A 20,881-nucleotide genomic window follows, 5' to 3' on the forward strand; every position below is an offset into this window, starting at 1 on the left:
ACATGTCTAACAGTTCCCACGACATAATGGCTTTGCATGTCTTGGAGTGGCTTGTGAATGACATAAAGTGTGGCTGCTATTACAAAGGAGGGTGGTAGTTCATAGTCATCCTACAGGTCATTGAGGCTGAGAGTTTTCTCTAGGTCCATCCCTTGTTGGGAACTCCACAAAATACGTACAAATTTGGTCCTTTGTCAAATTGCGCCATATTCACATGGATTTTCCAGCAGAGACCATCCAAACTCCAGAATCATACGATGTCGTTGCACTTGGGAGGACGCCTGACCATGGAGTATAGTGTTTCTGTTATCACGGGGTGCGCCGCTGAGGCTTGTGGGATGGACTCTGTGGACATCCTCTCTGGTTTCACAGTATCGTACACAGTGCATATGTCCTGCTCGTGCTCATCCTGGGCCGACTCTTGTTGATACTGGTGGTTCTGCAAACAAAAGAGACAGCAAGCTGGTTTCTGAGAACTTGGTTACAAATGAGAAGAGGTCAATCTGCCTCGATTTCTCCATTGAATAGTTAACGGTTATTCTGGATACCGGGATGTCGTTCAACCATTTCTTGAAAGAAACCAGGATATCGGCTTCAACAACATGGCTAGAGAGGTTGTTCCAGACACGCACAACCCTTTGGGTAATGAAGTGCTTCCTGTTCTTGGTTTTACAAGAATGAATGAAATCTACTGGACAAAGGGATTCTGCTGCAAGAATTTTGTCAATCCGTAACTTAAACAGTATACAGATATAACCAGTAAGATATTAATAATAAGCAAGAAATTTAAATGTTTTAAAACTTTGGTGATATTAAAATAGAGGCGACAATGTTCTGACAGCTCATTTCATGGTCTACTAGCAAAGTTGTGCCTATCATGAAAAGTAGGGTGGATTACTGCAAAAGTTGTGAATTTAATATTTAATATGGATTTAATATTGTGTCCTGTGCATTGTACCTGATTTTTTAATTTAATTGTCAGGAAAATGTGGCACTATTCATAAGCAGCAGTGTTAAAAATGCATTTTTCTTCAACAATGAATAGAGCCGGGGGAGACAAAAAGTAAAACTTTTTCAACAAATGACATCTTCGTTGACACATACCTGTTGCTCGCCAGAGTTTCCCATGTTTGGAGCACTGAAGTACTTTTCATCTGCGCAAGAAAGGAACCAGACATCAGAGGTAGTACAGTACGACATAACAAACTATATATTAATTAAAAAATAGTTAAATATGCACAGATGACAGATGTTTGGAAATTAAATATGGAAACCATGACATACAGTAAGTAAAAGTGATTGATGGCTACAAGCTTTAGTTGTATTCCATGAATTCCATGAATTGGATGCACTATAATTCAGATCTTTTTACTGAATTCACAATATATAAGGTCTAGGCGCTACTGTTCAACATTTCCCAAACCAACGAGCCAGCGTATTTTCAAGCAGTCTTGCAGCTCGGATGTCAACGCATTTGTCCTGGTGTTGAGAATTGCAGCACGTTTCAGTTCTGAAATAACGATATAATAAGACGTACCCGTTTTTCTCGCTTTCAAATGGATCTTCACAAAGGCGCAGAGAAGAGCGAGCAAACAAACTGTTGCACAAATCGCAGCGATGAGGATGATGATAAATGTAAAAATCATCTTGTTCCCTGTGTCGCCTATCAGAAAAGGAGAAAGAACAGATAAGTGAATGGAACAAATCAGGACATATGCTTCAGCATGTTCACGAAATATAGCCAATACATTTTCCCTTTATCATCACATAGATCCACATTTTGATATCCCTTATAACTCCGCCTGCCAGCTAATTGTGATTTTCAATTTTGAATCCTCTTAAACCCAACTGTCTGACCATGAGTATCATCAACCTTAGTTGCCAAACGTACTTGTTTGAGGAATTTTTACGTACACAACTTACGAACACAAATTTCTGCTCATCTTTAAATTGATGTTTTTTTTCGTGAACAAATAACCTTGCATTTCACCACCGCTCATCCCTGGTTCTGGAGGGCCAGAGTGCCTCCGGAGTTTTACTGCAGCTCTTAACACGCAAACGCAGCTGCTTGCTGGCTTAACTGGACCCGTTCAACAGCTTTTCCCATTGTTCAACTCCCTCTGGGACCAGGACAGCACGTCCATGTTTTAGTGTATTTGGTCATGTCTGAAGAACCGTTCTGCGAGGAATAATGACGCTCAATGATCAGACGTTTTGAGAATGTTGATTGAATATTAAGGTATAATAAGTTTTAGCTTAGTCCACTTGGTTAAGAGTAGCCTCCTGGCCATAGAATAAGGAGGTTCAACCCCCCGAGAGAACCAAGTTACCAAGGGGTCTCTGCAAAGGTGGAGATAGGGTGCAGACTGAATGAATGTGAAAAAAATGAGAGAAGAGCTGTGTGCAAGAGCTCCATATATAGCGAAAGCTGGTAATGATTGTGATTTAAAACAATCATTGTTTCATGGCTAACCCTGTGCTCTGACCCCAAGCTTCTCTCCCTGTCTGTGTGTCTCATGGAGAGCAAGCTGGGGCATGCGAAAAGACAAATTCCTAATGCACAAAATTGTATAGGGCTAATAAAGTGATCTTAATCATCCAGTTGTGCTTAGATTGACTCAACCCTGCACCAACACTAAAAATCTGCTGCTACATACTATAGATCACAATGTCCCCCTCTTGTGGTGCCGTTTTGCACTACATTCAAATATTCAGGCGGATGGTGTCCTGTGTCTAATTTCTCCAGCGTAAACGTTTCATCAGTAAAACAGCTATCTGTCGAAGTTGAAAATCATTCTCACTTTTGTCTTGGGATGTCTTTTATTTCCTTGCGGCTCCTAATCTGTCAGCCATCAGGAAAAGTTTCACAGCCGCAGATCAGGAAACTGTTCAAAACATTCAATTGCTGTAAGAATACACATTACGTTTTTAGGAGCTGTGCTCACTTTTTAATTTTCGTTCAGCAGTCGCTGTCTGAGTGGGTTTGGTTTATGACTTATGTTCTCACAACACTGAGAATTTTCTTTCTTTCCTAATAGCTTGTGGGGAAGGCCCTCTGGTTAACACATTCAAGTTCTCTGAAGAAACGTCTGCAACACTTACACAAAACCCCCCGACAAGTGGGTGATAAGTCAGAATACGAGAAATACTCAAACTGAAGTTCTGTTTCTATTTTGTACCTTCTTTCATAACAGAACAGCTGAGAGTGCTTTGCATTCAGAAGAATTTGTAAGTATACAGAAACAGTCGATAACTTAATGACAGATACAATATGCTTAACAATTCATATATGGGGAATCTGAGAGGCAAGAACAAACTGGGCAGCCTGGTGAAAACATGTCAGAAGGTCATTGGTGCTGATCTTCCAGCCCTCTCCTCCTCTATCATCCACATGTTTTACATAAAGCAAAATCCATCTGTGACAATCCTTCACACCCCTTGTTTAATATCTTCCAGTTACTCCCACCAGAACGCAGATAGCGACTCCCCAACTCCAAAACCAACAGACTCAAGTTCTCATTCATACCTGTAGCCATATCGTTACTTAACACTTGACCTTCTGCCTAAATACTGTATGTATGGATATCGTTGTTCCTGTCGTTTATTTTTCTCTCCGTCTGTACACCAACACTGCTGCTGTAAAACAACTTGTCCCCCCCCCAAGGGATAATAAAGACACTCTCTCTCAAATCTACAATGACAAATTATTAATGGGGACACAAGTAATTTTACTACCAAACGAACTGCCTAATTACTTCAATAGCTATTAATAATAATTAATAATTGCTTACACTTATATAGCGCTTTTCTGGACACTCCACTCAAAGCACTTTACAGGTAAAGGGGATTCCCCTCCACCACCACCAGTGTGCAGCCCCACCTGGATGATGCGACAGCAGCCATAGTGCACCAGAACGCTCACCACACATCACCCCCCACCTGGATGATGCTCCAGTACTCACACCACACATCACACACCAGTACTCTCACCACACACCAGCTCTCAGTGGGAAGGAGAGCAGAGTGATGAAGCCAGTTCAGAGAGAGGGATTATTAGGAGGCCATGATTGTTAAGGGCCAATGGGAAATTTGGCCAGGACGCCAGGGTTACACCCCTAGTCTTTTCGAGAAATGCCCTGGGATTTTCAGTTTTATGTCTCATTCAAAGGATGGCGTTTTTTTTTTTATAGTATAGTGTCCTCCTCACAATACTGGGGCACTAGAGCCCACATAGACTGCAGGGTGAGCACCCCCTGTTGGTCCCACTAACACCTCTTCCAGCGGCAACCTTAGTTTTTCCCAGGAGTCTCCCATCCAGGTACTGACCAGGCTCACACCTGCTGAGCTTCAGTGGGTTGTCAGTCGTGAGTTGCAAGTTGCAGGGTGATATGTCTGCTAGCTATTGATAGAATAGAACTACTTTTGTTATATGTAGTGATGTCCATCTTTTTCTTAAGCGCTTTATGTATTAATGGGTTGGAGGGGAGCTGGAGCTTATCCCTGCCAGCAGCTGGAACAGGGCATGATACACCTGGGAGAAAACACCAGTCCATCACAGAGTACAGAGTGAAACACAAACACACACTCATACCAGGGCCAGTTTTCACATAAGCCAATTTATGCACCAGCACGTCTTTGGGTGTAGGAAACCTACCTTATTTACTGTTTTTATACTTAAATCGAATAAATTGAAGTACTATAAGATGATTTTTTTGTAAGAAGTTTTTTATAAGGGTTATGGGGTACAATTGGATTTTACACGCTACTCAAAATCCCTGTTCCTTGTGTAAATTGAGCTGGAGCCTATCCCAGCAGGCAACAGGCACAAGACAGGGTACCCTCTGGACAGGACACCAGTCCATTGCAGGGTACACACAGATACAAACACACACACACCAGTGTCAAACTTTCTAGAAACCTATTAACCAGCAAGTATGTCTCGAGACAGTGGGAGAAAACTGGAGTTTACATAGGAAACCCACACGAACACACGGAGCATATTGTCATATTTCTAATTCTAAACCAACCTTGGAAGCAATGAAGATTTCCTAATACAAAATGTAGTGCTCTTGCAATCCATAGCGAACTTTGGCAGCTGCGGGTTTCTCACACTTACCCTTTGTCGAAGGCTGACAGATGTTTTTCACGAGGGCAGATGTAGACCGGGAGCCGGCTTGGTTGCTAATGTTGCACACAACTGCGCTGTGGTTCTGGCTGATGGACAGGATCATCTCTGTGCCGTGGCTGCCTGACTTCTGCTTGATAGTCCAGTTGCAGGAAGGAAGGTCTGATCCCAGCTGGCAGTCAAATATCGCATAAGTATACTGATGTGTAGAGCAGTTGATGTGAAAGTGACAGGTGTCGTTTTCAAAGGATCGGTCCATTACCACCAACTCTGGGATAGACAGTACCTCTGAAAATAAAGCAGAGCAGTGAGGGAAGCAAGTATTTGTACTGTGAATAGCACAGGTTTTCCTGATTAGCCTACAGATGGTTCCGCCTCGTGCAATGAGATGCCTAGTACATTTAAGCCTGACCTAATTAGATACATTTCAAAGACTGCTACGTGAAATCCTGCGAGTGGATTTCCAAATGTCCTAATCCCTTTTTTATACAGAGAGCGAAAAACTGAATTACCTATACCTGAGATACAAATTGGTTATGCAGTCGGACTTATGCTGGTTTGTATAGATTTTGTGCAAAATTCAGCAGAGGGGCAGAGGTGGCACCAAGCTTTCAACATGAAGGAAAGAATCTGACAATCACAGATCACACGGCTGGTCATGATCCCAGAGAGGGAAACCAACTTCCCCTATCGGCCTGTAAGCAAGACCACGGGTTTCCTCAGGCCCGGATCATATGAGGAGCTGCACAAGAGCATAAGAAACATCACAAACAAGAGGAGGCCATTTGGATCATCTAGCCCGTTTGCTCTTTAGCAGCTCATGGATCTGAGGATCTCACCCAGCCAATTCTGGCTGAATCTAGGATGTCAGCTTAGAGAACATAGCTGAGTAATGTGTTTCTCATTCCCGTCATCTGAAGAAGTGTCTTCTGTTCTGGGTTTTAAGTGTACTTCCCCATAGTTCAGGCTTGTGTCCTCTGGTTCACACTTTGTTGTTGATTCTGAAGAAGTTCACTGGTACTACCCAATGACTACAGTAGAAACTAGCTAGTTAAGCAAAGGGTGCTTCTAATTGAATAAGAGATTAGCTGAATGAGTCATCCATTCAAAATTAGCTTGCTGGGTAAAACTATGTCTTATATACAATGTGGGCAGCTGCACCACCATGCGTAGGCTGCAAAGGAACAGGTAAAGGTTTATTCCGTGCTGAAAAGAGAAGAAAACAAACACAATGTTTTGGCTGTGGAGCCTTCTTCAGGGGTCGAAACATTTTGTTTCCTTTCTTCTCTTTTCAGAATAGAATACACTTTTATTTGTTCCTAATATGCATACCATAACAATGTGCATACCATAGAATGGACTTTACTACAAAAGCCCAGGATCCAGGAGGACTGACAGAAGTCAAAGTAAGTTCTCCCCCAGCTGTCCTAAATCGTAACCATTCCTGACCTTACTTCCTAAATGTTAAACAAATTAAGCCTTTTCTCCTGCACATGTGTCTTCTGCTGCCCTTCTCCAGCCCATCTCCACCTGTACAGCTGCCCCCTGGTCCCTCCTCTCTCTGTAGGGGCATCCCAACCCTCTCCTCCACAGCCAGGGGGAGCCAAAACAGATTAAACCAAATATATTGTGACTGAACACTCAACAGACCTCTTTCAATACATCTAATTCTGTGTGTTGTTTTTCTTTGTGACATGGAGTCTTACCCCAGAGAGCTTTGGTTTTCATACATATAGTTGAATTTTAATAATAATTGCTTACACTTATATAGCACTTTTCTGGACACTCTACTCAAAGTGCTTTACAGGTAATGGGGATCTCCTCCTCCACCACCAGTGTGCAGCCCCACCTGGATGATGCTCTAGTACTCTTACCACACACCAGCTCTCAGTGGGGAGGAGAACAGAGTGATGAAGCCAGTTCAGAGAGAGGGATTATTAGGAGGCTATGACTGGTAAAAACCCCTTTACACCCCTACTCTTTTTGAGAAATGCCCTGGGATTTTTAATGACCACAGAGAGTCAGGACTTTAAATCTCGTTCAAAGGACGGCATCTTATTTTTTTCGACACTATAGTGTCCCCATCACTATACTGGGGCATTAGGACCCACACAGACTGCAGGGTGAGCGCCCCTACTGGTCCTACTAACACCTCTTCCAGCAGCAACCTGAGCTTTCCCAGGAGGTCTCTAATCCAGGTACTGACCAGGCTCACACCTGCTGAGCTCCAGTGGGGCTGCCAGCTGAGAGCTACAGGGTGATAGGGCTGCTGGCATTTTAAATCATGGTTCTTTGGGAATAACGATACCCAACAACTATGGAGTGTTTTAGTCTATAAAATTTGGCTTAACCCTCTTGGCTAAGGGCTAACCTCCTGTCCAGAGCACAAGGAGGCTGGGACCCCCCTGCAGAGGGAGGGAGGAGTGACCAAGGAGCAGCTGCAGAGGTGGAGAGGGAGTGGAGCTGGGTTGCAAAACGTCTTATTCGAGGGAGAAAAGGGGGTAACACCTAGTATTTTGTATGTCGTAGGTGAGGTAATGACATAAAGAGTGTGTCACGGATGTCAGAAAGGACGAACCGTAGAATGGCAGGAGAGCGAAAAGGCCCTATGCATAGCTGCGAGACGGGGGTTAGCCTGAGGTCAGCTGTTCAGGGAATGCCGTATAGAAACCTATGCCCTCAGGTAGCGGACATAGGGCGACCTGGTGCTAGGCGGGTTTCAGGACATCCGAACGTCAATGCTGAGTGAAGGCAGAATGAAAGACCCAGAAATATATAGCCCCAGAGAGAGAGAAACACCGGAAAGACAGCAAAGCACCGGAAACAAAAGACAGGACAGAGAAGGCTGCAGAGGGCGTGACAGAGTGATTGCAAATTATTGACAGCCAAGTCTGTTGTCATCCCTCCCGAGCTTTCGTTACGTGAGTCCTGTGACGTGATTTAACCGTGATCACATACTGGCATTCCCATGATTCATGGAAATGGTTGAATGGTCACGTGGCATGGCCAGCGTGGTCTGTTACAATTAAAAGCACACGCATTACGAGATTTCCAAAGTATTCTTGCCTGTTGAAAGAGACATTCAAATTCCGTGTTCCTGAGGGTGTTAAGTGTGTCTTAAACGTTGAGTGTAGGTGATATAATCTTAGTGTAACGATCGCATTCATACAGGAATCTGCCATCCTTACTTCCCTTTAAGATAAGCTGCCTGTTGCACGTTCGATGAATCGGAGCGGTGCGCTTGCAGCGTCTTTGATAAAACTCTTCTGTGTGCAATCTTCTGCAAAAACTGGATCTCACACGGTGATTTCTGTCTAGGGCAATTCTACACCTGCATGTTTGTTTGTTTTTTTGTCACATTCTACCCTTATTTCTCTGTACATGGTTAAATGCACTAAACTAACCTGGCTGAGACCGGAAAAGTGCTAAATGCAGAGAACAAAAAGCTCAGCACAAAATGTAACCACAGTGTGAAAACACATCAGATTTGTTTTTTGTTTTTTTGTTTTTTCTGCGGGGGGGTGAGATGGTGACCCCTCGATAACGAGGTGCAAAGCCTGAGGCCTGAGCTGATTCTCTCTCTTAGAAAGAAGCCTTGACTCAAGTCTGTATCAGGGAGAGTGGAGAAAATAAGAAGAAAAAGCCACACCCATTTAAATCTGTTACACTAGCTTGGAGCTTCTCCTCCTGATGCCTGTCTGTGTGCCAGTTCCTTTTGAAATTGTGGCCAGTTTCATGCTACAAACGTTTTGGAATTAATTGTGAAGGTAGATTAAGAGACATTGTAATGACTAAATACTAAGTCCCTAATTTATTTGTCAGACATTGGTTTAACGTAGTGTAGGTGGAGATACTGTATATACGTCAACTTACCAAGGACTGATACGTGATAGATGTTGAGTTTGTGTTTTTTGCCACTTGTATCACTCAATAAAGCTGTGTAAGTCCCAGCATTTCCATGACTCAGGTTCGTTAACCTAAGGGAAAAATCTGTCTCATCAAAAACCACTTGATTCTTGTGCCGGAACCACTTGACGTTGCTGCTTCCATTCAGCTTTCTCACTATGATAACTTCTTCTTTTTCCCTTGCCAAAGTCCACTCCAATGTGTCCATCTCTAAGTGCACTGGTACATGTACAGTCAGGTGCAGAGAACTGCCCTGCATCGCAGAGACATTCTTGGCACGGTTGTTTTCTTCAGTCCTGACACCTAGGAAAGGAAATGGGATTTGAATTAATGACATTATCTCGAACAGCAGCTGTTTACACAAAAATCCCTGCATCTTTAGCAGGCCGGCACAGTAACTCCTAATGGTGTTTTGAAGCTCCTCTTAGCCATCACGATGTGCTGTTTGTCTCCAAACTCTTCCAGACTCCCCAATATTCTTCCAGTCAGGCCTTCCTTCTTCCCAAACAGAACAGTAAATTCCATCTTTCAAATCAACATCCCGCATTTATGAAAACATTTTACTCTGAGAGCGACCAAGCCTACATCTCCATCAGCTTTGTTGCAGTGTATTGCTATACTCGTGTACAGTACCAGCCTGCTGGCATACAACACTGCACACACGTCTGCTTGTTACATGGCGTGTTAGCCGGAGGTTGAGCTGAGATGAGATAAAGGTGTGCTTTTGAAGGAAGGCTTTTATATTGATCTTTCTGGTGGAGCTTTTTAGTGCAAAACACTGCAATTGGGCATTTTAATTATTAAACACATTTACAAATGGAATCTAATTAGAAGGAGAAATAAAAATGGACAATGCAAAACGTGCTCTGAACAATCTGAACTCATGGCAAGACTTACAGGTGGGCATGTTAAAGGGTCAGACCCACTTCAAAGGGGTCAGGCCCACTTGTGAGGTGCTCATTATTGTTTTTCTCCTTATTGGTTAACCTGGGAGAGCCATATAGTAGATTACCTCCAGCATGGGCCAGTGTGACCACATTTCCTCTCTGACAGACTGAACGCTGCACTCATGGGTCTCACAACCCACGATATGTTTTCACCAAGCAAATTAGAGATGTCCCTTTCTACAAGAATCTTCTAATTGAAGATCTAATGAACCTTCGTTTGATTCTGCCAAAGCTCTTACTTACTGTACCTAACTGATGATAAATCTACGAAAAACCCAGACCTGTCTGAAGTGAAGCCAGATATACAGAATGACAGAAAGATGAAGTTCTAGGATGGGATTTACAATCCCTGCTGTGTGTTGTTGTGTGAGCCAACTTATTACATTGGTGCTAAATGTATGAACACTGATATTTGTGCAGGAGAAAAACGGAAGTTCTGGTGTGTTTGTCACAGATGTTGTGGTTTCCTGTTTTTCAAGTTCCAGTTCATGAGGTACATTCCTTCCTCTGAAATTTCTGTCCTACTCTTTCTCAGTTTCCATTGGTATTTTTTTATCTTTTACCTGGAGAGTGTGCATCTTAAAGACAGGATCATTTCGTGAATCAATGTTTCCTGTGGGGATGGCAGGGGTGGTGTTAAATGTCCTATTTTTATGTCAAGTTTTTTAGTTGCTTTTTAAATTCCCGAAATTGGTTTTGCGGGGGCCCTGGGTTCAATTCTGGACTTGGGGTGTTGTCTCTTATGGTGGTTGAATGCTCTCCCCATGTTTCGTGGGTTTGCTCTGGGTCCTTCGGTTTCCTCCTGCTGTCTAATGACATGCTGGTAGATTAATTGGCTTCTAGGAAGACTGTCGCTGGTGTGAGTGTGTGTGTCTCTGTTTGTGTCTGTCTGCCCTTCAATGAACTGGCATCCAAACCAGGTTGTACCCATCTTGCATTGGTTTGCTTGGCAGGATAGGGTCCAGCTCCTACAAGACCCCAAACTGGACGAGGCTATTAGGAGAATGATGGATGGAAGTTTTCTTGTTTTTTTTTATCGGCGATGATGGCAGATGCTCGTAATCTTTGCATTGAGGGTTAATGATTGTACATCACTTATTTTCTAAGTCCCTAGATTGTTTTCATCATATTACAATTGGATGGTAAAAATGATGCACTTGAGATCATCTGGGGTAGTAAATGTTTAAATCCACTTCTAGACAAGGAGATGACTCAGTCCAAAATAATAAACTATTTTAGAAGAAGCCTTTCGATGACATCTAAGCCCCGGACATTAAAATACAAAACAAGTCAGAAAACCTAAAATAATAGTGATACAAAAAGGGAAAAGATCATCATCATCATCAGAAAAATCAAGAATGTTTCAGGTTTCGTCTTGTCATGTGAGTGAGTGAGAAGCGACTTTAAGAGCAAGACATGCAGGGGAATAGCCAGTAATTAAGCACACCTGAGCTAATTGAATACTTGGCAGATTAATTCCGCAGACAGGACAGGCCCTGAGTCGAACTGCAGTCCCTCTGGTCAATCAAATATTCGCCAATCAAATATTGGAGAGATTTAAGTTTGCCCATGCGTCTCAAAGCACACATTCACAATATTTTTTCTTTCATTTCCGGAACAAATTAATCCAAAGACCATCTACAATGACTGATTTTGAAGCCATGAAAAACAATGTAGGATTGTATGTCAACCTCCTCAATTTGTCAATGATGTAAATGCAAAACAAGGTATATAGATGGGTGACTTATAACATGCTTTTATATATATAAAAACTAAACTGGACTGAAATACTTATATGTCGATAAATGTGTTACGACTCATACCTTTTCTCCTAAGTGCCCTGGCATTCCCACGTGTACTAAACTCCACACACGCTCATCCAGGAACTAATTATCCAACCGCGTCTCTCTCTCTTCAATATTTAAACACTCTTCACCGGCTTACCTACGCTCACTATTGAGAAGTCTTCCACAGCTTTCTCTTGTGCGCGCTACTATTCTCAACCTAGTTCTCCTACTGTACTTTCGACTTCACTCTTGCCTAATGACTTGGATTTGGAATATTGGATATACGTTTGCTCGAACTCCAACAACTCACCACTTTCAGAAACCCTGACAAAATAGAGCTTTAAAATAGACACTTTGGAGGATTAGGACTTAATTTCTAGGACTTCCAATGTATAAATAACACGCTGCTTGATGACTGACCTGCATCACCTGCCTCCACCCAATTTTTACCCTTGCAGCAGCTCCCTGGCTCATTCCTCATTTAAGAGAGGGGAATCTGAAACCCCTCTGCTTACAGACAGATTTTCATTCTACTTTGCCAGGTGGTTCACTCTCAATAAAGCTCCCTATTCGATTCATGCATTTTCTCCACCTCCATTAGGCTTTGACTGAACTACTGAAGTAATTCACTCTTGAGATGGTACTACAAAATCTTACACTTTTAATAGTTTAGATGAGTTTGAGAAAGGTTGATGATTCCAAAGCAGATCAGAGCCCAGATTAAGCTGTTTGAAAATGGGGTTTGACCACAGCATTTTTAATGCTGCTGTGAATCATAATGACCTATCATTGTCACTTTGCTGACATAGACAGCTTTGAGAATTTATAGCAGCACATAGTTAACATGCAGGGATGGGGCTACAGGAGCAGATTCAAGCCTTCACTTCAGTTAACATCTCAGATAAAAGGAAGTGGATCAATTTACCAAATACCTGAGAACAATGGCACTGACGTTTCAGGGACAATATGAGACAAAGCAGTAGTAATATATGAAGATTTGATCCTGACACTGTCTTTCCCAGTTTGAGACAAACCAGAAATGATTTACATTGACCGGAAGAGAGGTGATGTCAACGTTTTCAGGCTGACAGTAAAATGGTGAAATCTGGAGAAGAAAAACCTTTTCTTGAGACTTTCCTCAGTCAGACTGAAACATTAGGGATATTTGTGAATAACTTTCCCCTTACTGGTTTCATGGCTTAATTATACTGTACTCTGCAGAGTAGTGAACAGCTGGCTCCATTCTGTATATAATTTTGAAGGCTCCCGGAACGCTACAAAACTTAATCGTATTGTTACAAATAGGGGTGACAAAAATAGAGAAATATCAGGAATGATCAAACCAACAAATCAAGAAGCAAATTAAATAATCATAACCCTCAGCTTTTAAAGATTTCTGCCAAGGATATACCCAAGCAGTTAGTATCGTTAGAGGCACCTGAATTCTTATTTCTCTGGTCCAGCTTTGGAAAAATGAGTAATAATTCAGGCACACTGGGTTAAACAAATATTTATTAATAGTGATAATATACACTAAACAACACACAACACACCCTATGTACCAACTTTCAAATAAGGCATCCCAGAGAACTAACGTCCTATTCCCCCCTGACTGTTACCGAGTACTCAAACTCTATATATGATGCGTACAAAGGCCAAAATAAGTGAAAGCTGCCTTCTAAACCAGAATACAACCTGTGGTTAAATCTTTCTCTCTGTAAACATTGATGCTACAAAATAAATGGAAAACTATCTCCCTATCCTAAAAATGCACCCACTAACCAGGAGAGGCTGTTTTTAACCAAGGTATCCTTTACAAAGGAAATCAAGAGTTCCCTAAAAACTACAGGATGGCAGGGTCCCTTAACAAGGTTCAAATACTTAGCTCCAATCTGGTCTTTCAGGGAGATCTTTTGCCCTTTGTCTTCCTCTTTCCCTTGTTGTGTCCTCTGTTTCTCCTGCCTCTTCTCTACCCATCTATTAAATGCTGTCTTCCTGGACTGTTGATGAATACTTAATCGTTTACCCATAAGTTAATTTGCTAAGGTAAACCAAGGTAAATGTCACGATTGCTTTCATCACTGGATCTCGGACCCCTACTCCTCAGTAAGCATGGCCTTGCTTTGAAGCTGGAAATGTTGACACTAGCTAGGTGTTACATATTGTATCTACATTTACTTCATAACAATTTCTTCCAAAGAGTAAATCATACAGCAAAGCAGACGATCCAAGTTATCTGAACGAACACATCTGTTCTTGAATCGTAATAGCATACTTTTAGTATTGACTGGGAGCATCTATATTTCCAAATCTGAAAGGCTGTCAATGTCAGAAACTTACAGGTTTGTCAATATCAAGCCATGGGTCCTGATTAGATCTGAACGTGACATTAAATCTTTTATTGTGATCCATATTAAAGTGTGTTGCTTTTTCACATGATAATGCAACTTAATAAAGACGGTTGCCAGTCCTTGTGTCATGTACAGCTGACACATACATTAAATGTTATAGTTTACTCAGTTCAATGGAGTCAAAGTTTCCTGTATTTGTTGTGAATTGAATCATCCTATCTGAAGGGGAAATATGAGACATTTGAGTTGTAGTTCTTCTGCACACTCACCTTTCTCCACAGGTGGATGCAAAGGATTATGAGGGTGTTGCGAAAAAAAATATCCCACAAGGTTTCATATTATCGATCGTGAGTCACCTTGTAGGTTTAAATACGTTCAGCCTCTCTGAAGCCTGTCTAATGACGCCACTGTCCTCATGACTTCATGAGCTCTCCTGTTGTTGATGAGGCTAAGGATCAGCTAACATGTGGCTAGACTTGTGCAAGCACGGCCAGTACCTGTATTCTACAACTATCACATTGGCCAGGCCCTGTGCTCTACATCTTGTACATGAGCCAATCCCTGTGCTCTACAGCTGTCACATTGGCCAGTCCCTGCTTTCTACATCTTGTACATGGGCCAATCCATGTGTTCTACTACTGTCATATGGGCCAAACCCAACATTCTATTACAGTCACATGGGCCACTCCCTGTATTCCTCAGCTGTCACATGGGCCACTCCCTGCATTCCTCAGCTGTCACATGGGCCAATCCCAGCATTCTACAATTGACAGCTGCTGGCCCAGTTGAATCAGGCCATTTATCATAAATGTTGTTCCTTGATCAAGACGTGACCTTGCTGAGCAATAATGCCAGGCCATTGTCTTGCCAGTCACACCCATGAGAGTGTATGGAGTGACAGATCAAAAACCCCCGCTCCCCAGTCCCTTACGGAAGACTTCCAGCAGCAGATGGTGACATACAGTAGTAACGTCTTGGTGGAGCTTGACACTAATTCCCCAAGAATCCCCCTCCTGGGAGCAGGAACGGGGCTCAGCTATGAGTACATCCTGCTGAGGCCAGCACCAACCGGATTGGACAAGGGGACGCACGTCTTGCTGTGGCTACTGCTGTCCCTCACTAAACAAGGACTGTGGAACGTGAGGAACACTCTCATCCGGCACAAAAAAGAGTGGGGAGCGAGGGAGCTGGAGGAGAGAATCCTGGCGGACCTCAGAGGAGGGATGAACCACGACGTCACAAAATGGGGTTTCTCCACGGCGAGGGAGCGCTGGAGAGGACTGTAGGCCCTGTACTGGGACTGTGTGGACAAAAGCTCCACCGTCCACTTGCACAGACTGATAATGGACAATCACTGTTCAGAAAGTTTTTATTGCATGCAAAGTTTACCAATTTTGTGAGAATGTTTCTTTTGTGAGATGTTGTTAAGGAAATAAAGTACATTTTGATTAAAAAATTAAAAAATTCCCCAAGATGCTGTTGGGGCACATGCCTGGTCTGGATCACATGTGGAAAGGAATGAGGACCTATACTATTGCTAAATGAGTAAAAGCAACGTGTGTATCATTGCATGCGCAAATACAAGCATCATCAATGGCAGCTCTTGTGACCTGCCTGATTTCGCGGGCAGATTGCAGCAGTGACCACCATACTTATCGCCTGAAACCCTCTTCCCTGTTAACTGACAAAAGGAAGAGCCCAGCTTTCACATGCAGATCACCAGATCTCTCGAGCTTTTTCTGTTTACAGCACCGGCATGACCGTGTATGTGTCTCTGTGTGTCGAGGGTGGGCAACAACAGGAAAATTAGGTATTAAATCAAGGTGTAGATTTATTCTAGATGGTGCAAAAAATAGTGAAAGTGGTCTACAATAGCACCTCCCCCCAACCCACCCCCCGCCAGGCCACCAGTACGTGAGAAACCAATCTGTATTTCTTACTATATCTTTCTTACAAGTTGATTTCATTTAAATCTTTTAAGTCTAAAACTGTTTGATCACTTCCTTGAAATGTCTTTAGATGTTAAATTTAAAAAAAATATATTTGCATATACAGTATGTCTCTGCATGGGTGAGTCCATGCCATTTCTGGTAATATATGTTCTTTCTCCCCTGCAGTCACGATTAAAAGAACTACACAACCCCCCAAGAGAAAACTACCAGAGAACTGACTCAACCTGGAGCATGAGCCACCTTAATTACAACAACACACTATGACTAGCAGGAACACTGGTTGTCAACCCAGATGCTGTTAATTAGATTGATATGCAGTACTGCAGCACAGGCTGTGATTGAATGCTTTTTATGTGTTAACTGTACTTTTACTGCTAGAAGAGTTGGCTGTGGTCTACTGAAAACTGCCTTCTTGAAAGTTTCAGAGAGGTAGACAATTACTTTCTTGTGTCATTGTGAAATGTCCCCCGTCTCTTAGTTATAACCTTGTACAAACATCCTTCTTTTTTATAATAATAATAATACACTTTATTTTATATAGCACCTTTAAAGGTGGCTTCTCAAAGCGCTTTACAGAATGACAACAACAATAAATAAAAAGATATACACAAGATAAAACACAATTACAATACACAGAGGAGACCGTGGATGGTGGTACTAAGAAAAGCAGAGGGGTGAAGAATGGAACCAGTTAAGTAAAGACTCTTCTGAAGAAGAGGGTTTTGAGTCTGGATTTGAAGGAGTTTAGAGAAGGTGACTCTCTGATATCCTTGGGGAGAGAGTTCCAGAGCTTGGGGGCATAACAGGAGAAGGCCCTGTCACCCACAGAGTGTAGACGGGCTTGGGGGAGAGTTAGGAGACCAGAATTAGACATTTTTGGTATTGTATTAATTATTTCAGAATGCAGTGATAACAGATTCTTGTACAAAGTCTGGATGTAAGTATAGTTATTTTAAATAGCTTCCTGGAAAGATCTAAGATCTAAGCAGATTTGGAACTGTTAGAGAAATGTAGTTTTCCCCTGCATGTTTCTTCTTGTTATTTAGAAAGTCATATCTATTGTAAATCTTCATTTAGCATTACCCAACAGAACGTTCATTTGAAGTAATTAACTTTTATTTGTTTTTCACACATTCAGTCAGTTGAAATAGTCTGCGCAGGATCAGTTTTCAAGCTATATAGTCTTTGACGTTTTTTCTTTGAAAAAATCTAACATATTAACAAATTATTTTGATGTCAACACTCACGCCTGTACGATAATCATTTTTAAATCAGATTGGACACATTTTATTACATTGTCAAAACTGAATGCCAAGGAATTATTTTTGATATATCTTAAGCTAGGATATATGGTTATATAGGCTCACCCCTACTACAGTAAATATACAGACAAAGAGGTACAGTGGTTACTTAAATATGAATGAACACACTAGCACTATATTAATATTTTTTTTTGTCTGTGCTGAAGACTGTTCTTCAGATTTTTAATTATTTCAAAGTGGTTTTGTTAAGTGAAATGGGATCCCAATGTACAGAAAGAACGGTTAATCCATTTTAATCTGTTTAAAGCCTGCATGACAAAACTTTATGCTGATGTTCATTTTGAAGTTTTCCAGCGGTCAGCTTTTAACGATCACCTATGTGCAGCCGAATGGCTGGACTGGTTCAGTTGCGTTGGCAACGCTATCCATACCAGGGTGACTCGTCCACAGAACGACTCCAGTTTTTAACCTAATAACACGTACTCTTCAAGTCACGAAAGAACTTAAACACAGTTTCACAACACCGAAAACAGGCGTCGCCAGCCTCGGCGAGCTCAGAGGAAAAAGCAAAGAACAATTTAAAAATGACATTTAAACGGCTGTCTTGCGGATAACATTAAAATGGTACGTACCTGGTATGAGAAAAGCCATCGGGAACAGTGCCAGAGTAAGGAAATGCGCGTTCATGTTGAAGCGATATTTTTTTTACTTTTGCACTATACAGTATGCGTCGGTACACAAGCACAGCACCCTTCTGAATGTTTAAAAGAGACCCCAAATCATATCTGCAATTTGCATGATCTTGAACACTACAATACACAGCGACTCCTCCTTCCTTCTCTTCATTTCTCTTCAACCCATCCACTGATTTCAGAATACTCCTTTCGTCTCACGCTGTTTATCTTCTCACTTCCTTTGGTGACCTGTTGTAGTTGGGGAAATTTTAAAAGCTCCTTTCATTTTAAGTATTGATACTGTATTCCCAGTATTCTACTCATCTATCAGATCTATACCCAGAAAGAATCTTTCAACATACTGTTGGCTGTTCATGTTTAAGACATTGCGGATACGCATTCTGTTTCTCCTGTCATATTATTTCTGTCTTTGCCCATGAGCGATAGAGATCATTTATGTTGACAAGCTATGAGGAGGATAGCGAAATGTGCATTGTGACAGAATTTTGTATCATCTCACGACGTGAAAACTCATTTTCTGGACAGTTCGAAGTCGCTACCGTATATCCCCACGTCTTCGAGTTAAAAAAGCGCATTATTATTTATATGAGCTTGGCTCTGTGGCTCAGGATCTGCGACTGTGGCTGGAAGGTTGCTGGTTCAAATCCCGCAGTCGGCAGAGGAATCCTGCTCCATTGGGCCCCCGAGCAAGGCCCTTAACCCCAACTGCTCCAGGAGTGTTGTACTGTATAAATGGCTGACCCTGTGTTCTGACCCCAAGCTTCTCTCCCTGTCTGTGTCTCTCAGAGAGAGAAAGCTGGGGTCTGTGAACAGACAAATTCCTAATGCAAGCAATTGTATATGGCCAAGAAAGTGGTCTTCTTATATTACACAATATTATTATTAGCAATACAGTATCTTTATGATGTTTTAGTTTCTTTTCTGTCATTTAAAATGATGATTAAAGCACTTGAAACTAGGAATGACAGGTAGTTTTGTGCTGCCCAGGCAGAAGTGATCCAGACTGAATTTCGGATGACTTAAGACAGAGCAGAGCAGTGGTGGGGGACACAGTGGCCTCCGAGCTCTTGCAGTTTAATTCCGGGCTGGGGCAGCAGCTGTGTGGAGTTTGCATGACCTCCCTGTGCTCATGGCTTTTCATGCCCTCCCCCTCTTGCAAAGACGTGTTAAACCAGTTAATGATCTGTTAACTGGTAATGATCAGCTCAATTAAAGGGGAGCTGAGATCCCAATTTCTCAGACTGTTTATTAAATCTCGGTCACAAAACGAATTCATTGACAGTGCAGAAAAGAATGGGCAATTGTGAATGAAGCACTTTGGCCGGAGACCCGGGTTCGATCCTGAGACGGGGGACGAACTGGGGTGGGAGTGGCCAGGGCAGACACCACAAGGACCTGAACTTGCTACAGTATGTATTATTGTACAGGTTCTGTGTGTGGTATTTGTTAGAATCTGATGACCCCAGAATTAGGTGGAGTGTTCATCTATGCTTCTTGGGGTCTGAGCCGATATGGGAACACAATAGGGATTTTTTTTTGGGTGGGGGGGGGGGGGGTCTGTCACCTTGTCACCTTTCTGGCACCTTTGTGACCACTGGCCCACAGAACCCCCAGTGTCGACCAGCGGTGGTGAAGAGCCACACACTGTATTGAAGTTCTATGTGTTTGTTACAGGTTGTAAGTCAACGATGATGTAGCCCCTGTATTGAAATGTTCGGGAATTCTGCATGAAAAACAAATATTTCCATTTTCTGCTGAGTATTCTTTATTATAAAAAAACACATACGGATTCATTTACAAACCGAAGCATTTTTGGCATGCCTTTTTTTATTGTAACAAACCACATCTGCACATTTAGGGAAATCAAACGTGTTTTCCTGTTTTTTTTAATAGAATTTAGATTTACAGTAACTGATAGGAAGCAAAGCAGCAAATTCCTCAAACGCAACGGTTCTCTTCTGCGTTGACGAGGCGGGGTTCAACAGCAGAGATAAGCAGAATGGAAGGCGCACAGCTGGCGTTGTCTGTGTTCGATTTCTGCTCCCTTCAATAAATTGATAATAAATTAATATTAATAAATTAATAAATTGTGGAGGCTCAGCTGTAAAACGTTGGATCAGTGCAGTTCCCCCACCCGAAGCCCGAAACTTAGTTTTACTCAGCTCTGCAGTTCCACATATTTCAATGCTGGTGCACTGGGCGGCCTTGCTAACTCAGAATTTAGGAATTCTTGCTTAGCCCTCCTTGTGTATCTCAGAAAACAGTCTTAATTTTACTGAAACGGCAGACTTAGTTTTCTAGGCTTCTGCTTTCACTGCCGGAACTTTCAGGAGTCCGGCTCAATTTTTTTGGTGTCGCCTACTCTTACTCATCCCCCACATTTCGATTGGATTTACTGTAATTAAAGAGCACCGGGGTGGATGGTGGATGGTGGATGGTAACAGAGCCCACTCTGCATGCCTTGCGTTATTTATTTTTTCCAGGCGAACCAAGACTTTTCTGTAGGCTTGCTGCTGCATATTGGCGCTTTCCGTCTGTCGGTTCCGCGGGGTTTCATAAACGTCTTACATAATTTGTTGCCTTTGATTCGTTTTTTTAACACATTTTTTTTTTACCACAGCTTTCTTACAACCTACTACCAATTTAGCACGGCAAGAAAAAGCCCCCTTTTCAAGGGAAACTGAAATCAACAGCCCGGGCTTCGATGTTGATTCTGTTTCCATGACCTCGACTCCGAAACCGTTCTAATATCGGTCGCTCAGGAGCGGACTGAATCCCGTCTTGACAATGTGTCCACGATGCTGCTGCAGTTTTCCTTGCTGTAGGCTGCAAGAGGTTTACTGGAACTCACACTGA

At 42.3% G+C, this 20,881-nt stretch overlaps 1 protein-coding gene across 1 annotated transcript; it reads right to left on the reverse strand.

The window, feature by feature from the left end:
• Nucleotides 1–250: 250 nt before the first annotated feature.
• LOC148833696 (uncharacterized) lies at nucleotides 251–18,107 on the reverse strand. The gene is made up of 6 exons (XM_088917301.1): nucleotides 17,963–18,107; nucleotides 8,999–9,334; nucleotides 5,117–5,413; nucleotides 1,538–1,663; nucleotides 1,105–1,154; nucleotides 251–439 (listed from the first exon to the last, which is right to left on the reverse strand). The coding sequence occupies exons 1-6, from the start codon at nucleotides 18,015–18,017 to the stop codon at nucleotides 251–253; spliced, it is 1,053 nt and encodes a 350-aa protein (XP_088773427.1). The 5' UTR covers nucleotides 18,018–18,107.
• Nucleotides 18,108–20,881: the final 2,774 nt, after the last annotated feature.

This window comes from Atractosteus spatula, chromosome 5, assembly GCF_055471065.1.
Source record: "Atractosteus spatula isolate fAtrSpa1 chromosome 5, fAtrSpa1.hap1, whole genome shotgun sequence".
NCBI lineage: Eukaryota > Metazoa > Chordata > Actinopteri > Semionotiformes > Lepisosteidae > Atractosteus > Atractosteus spatula.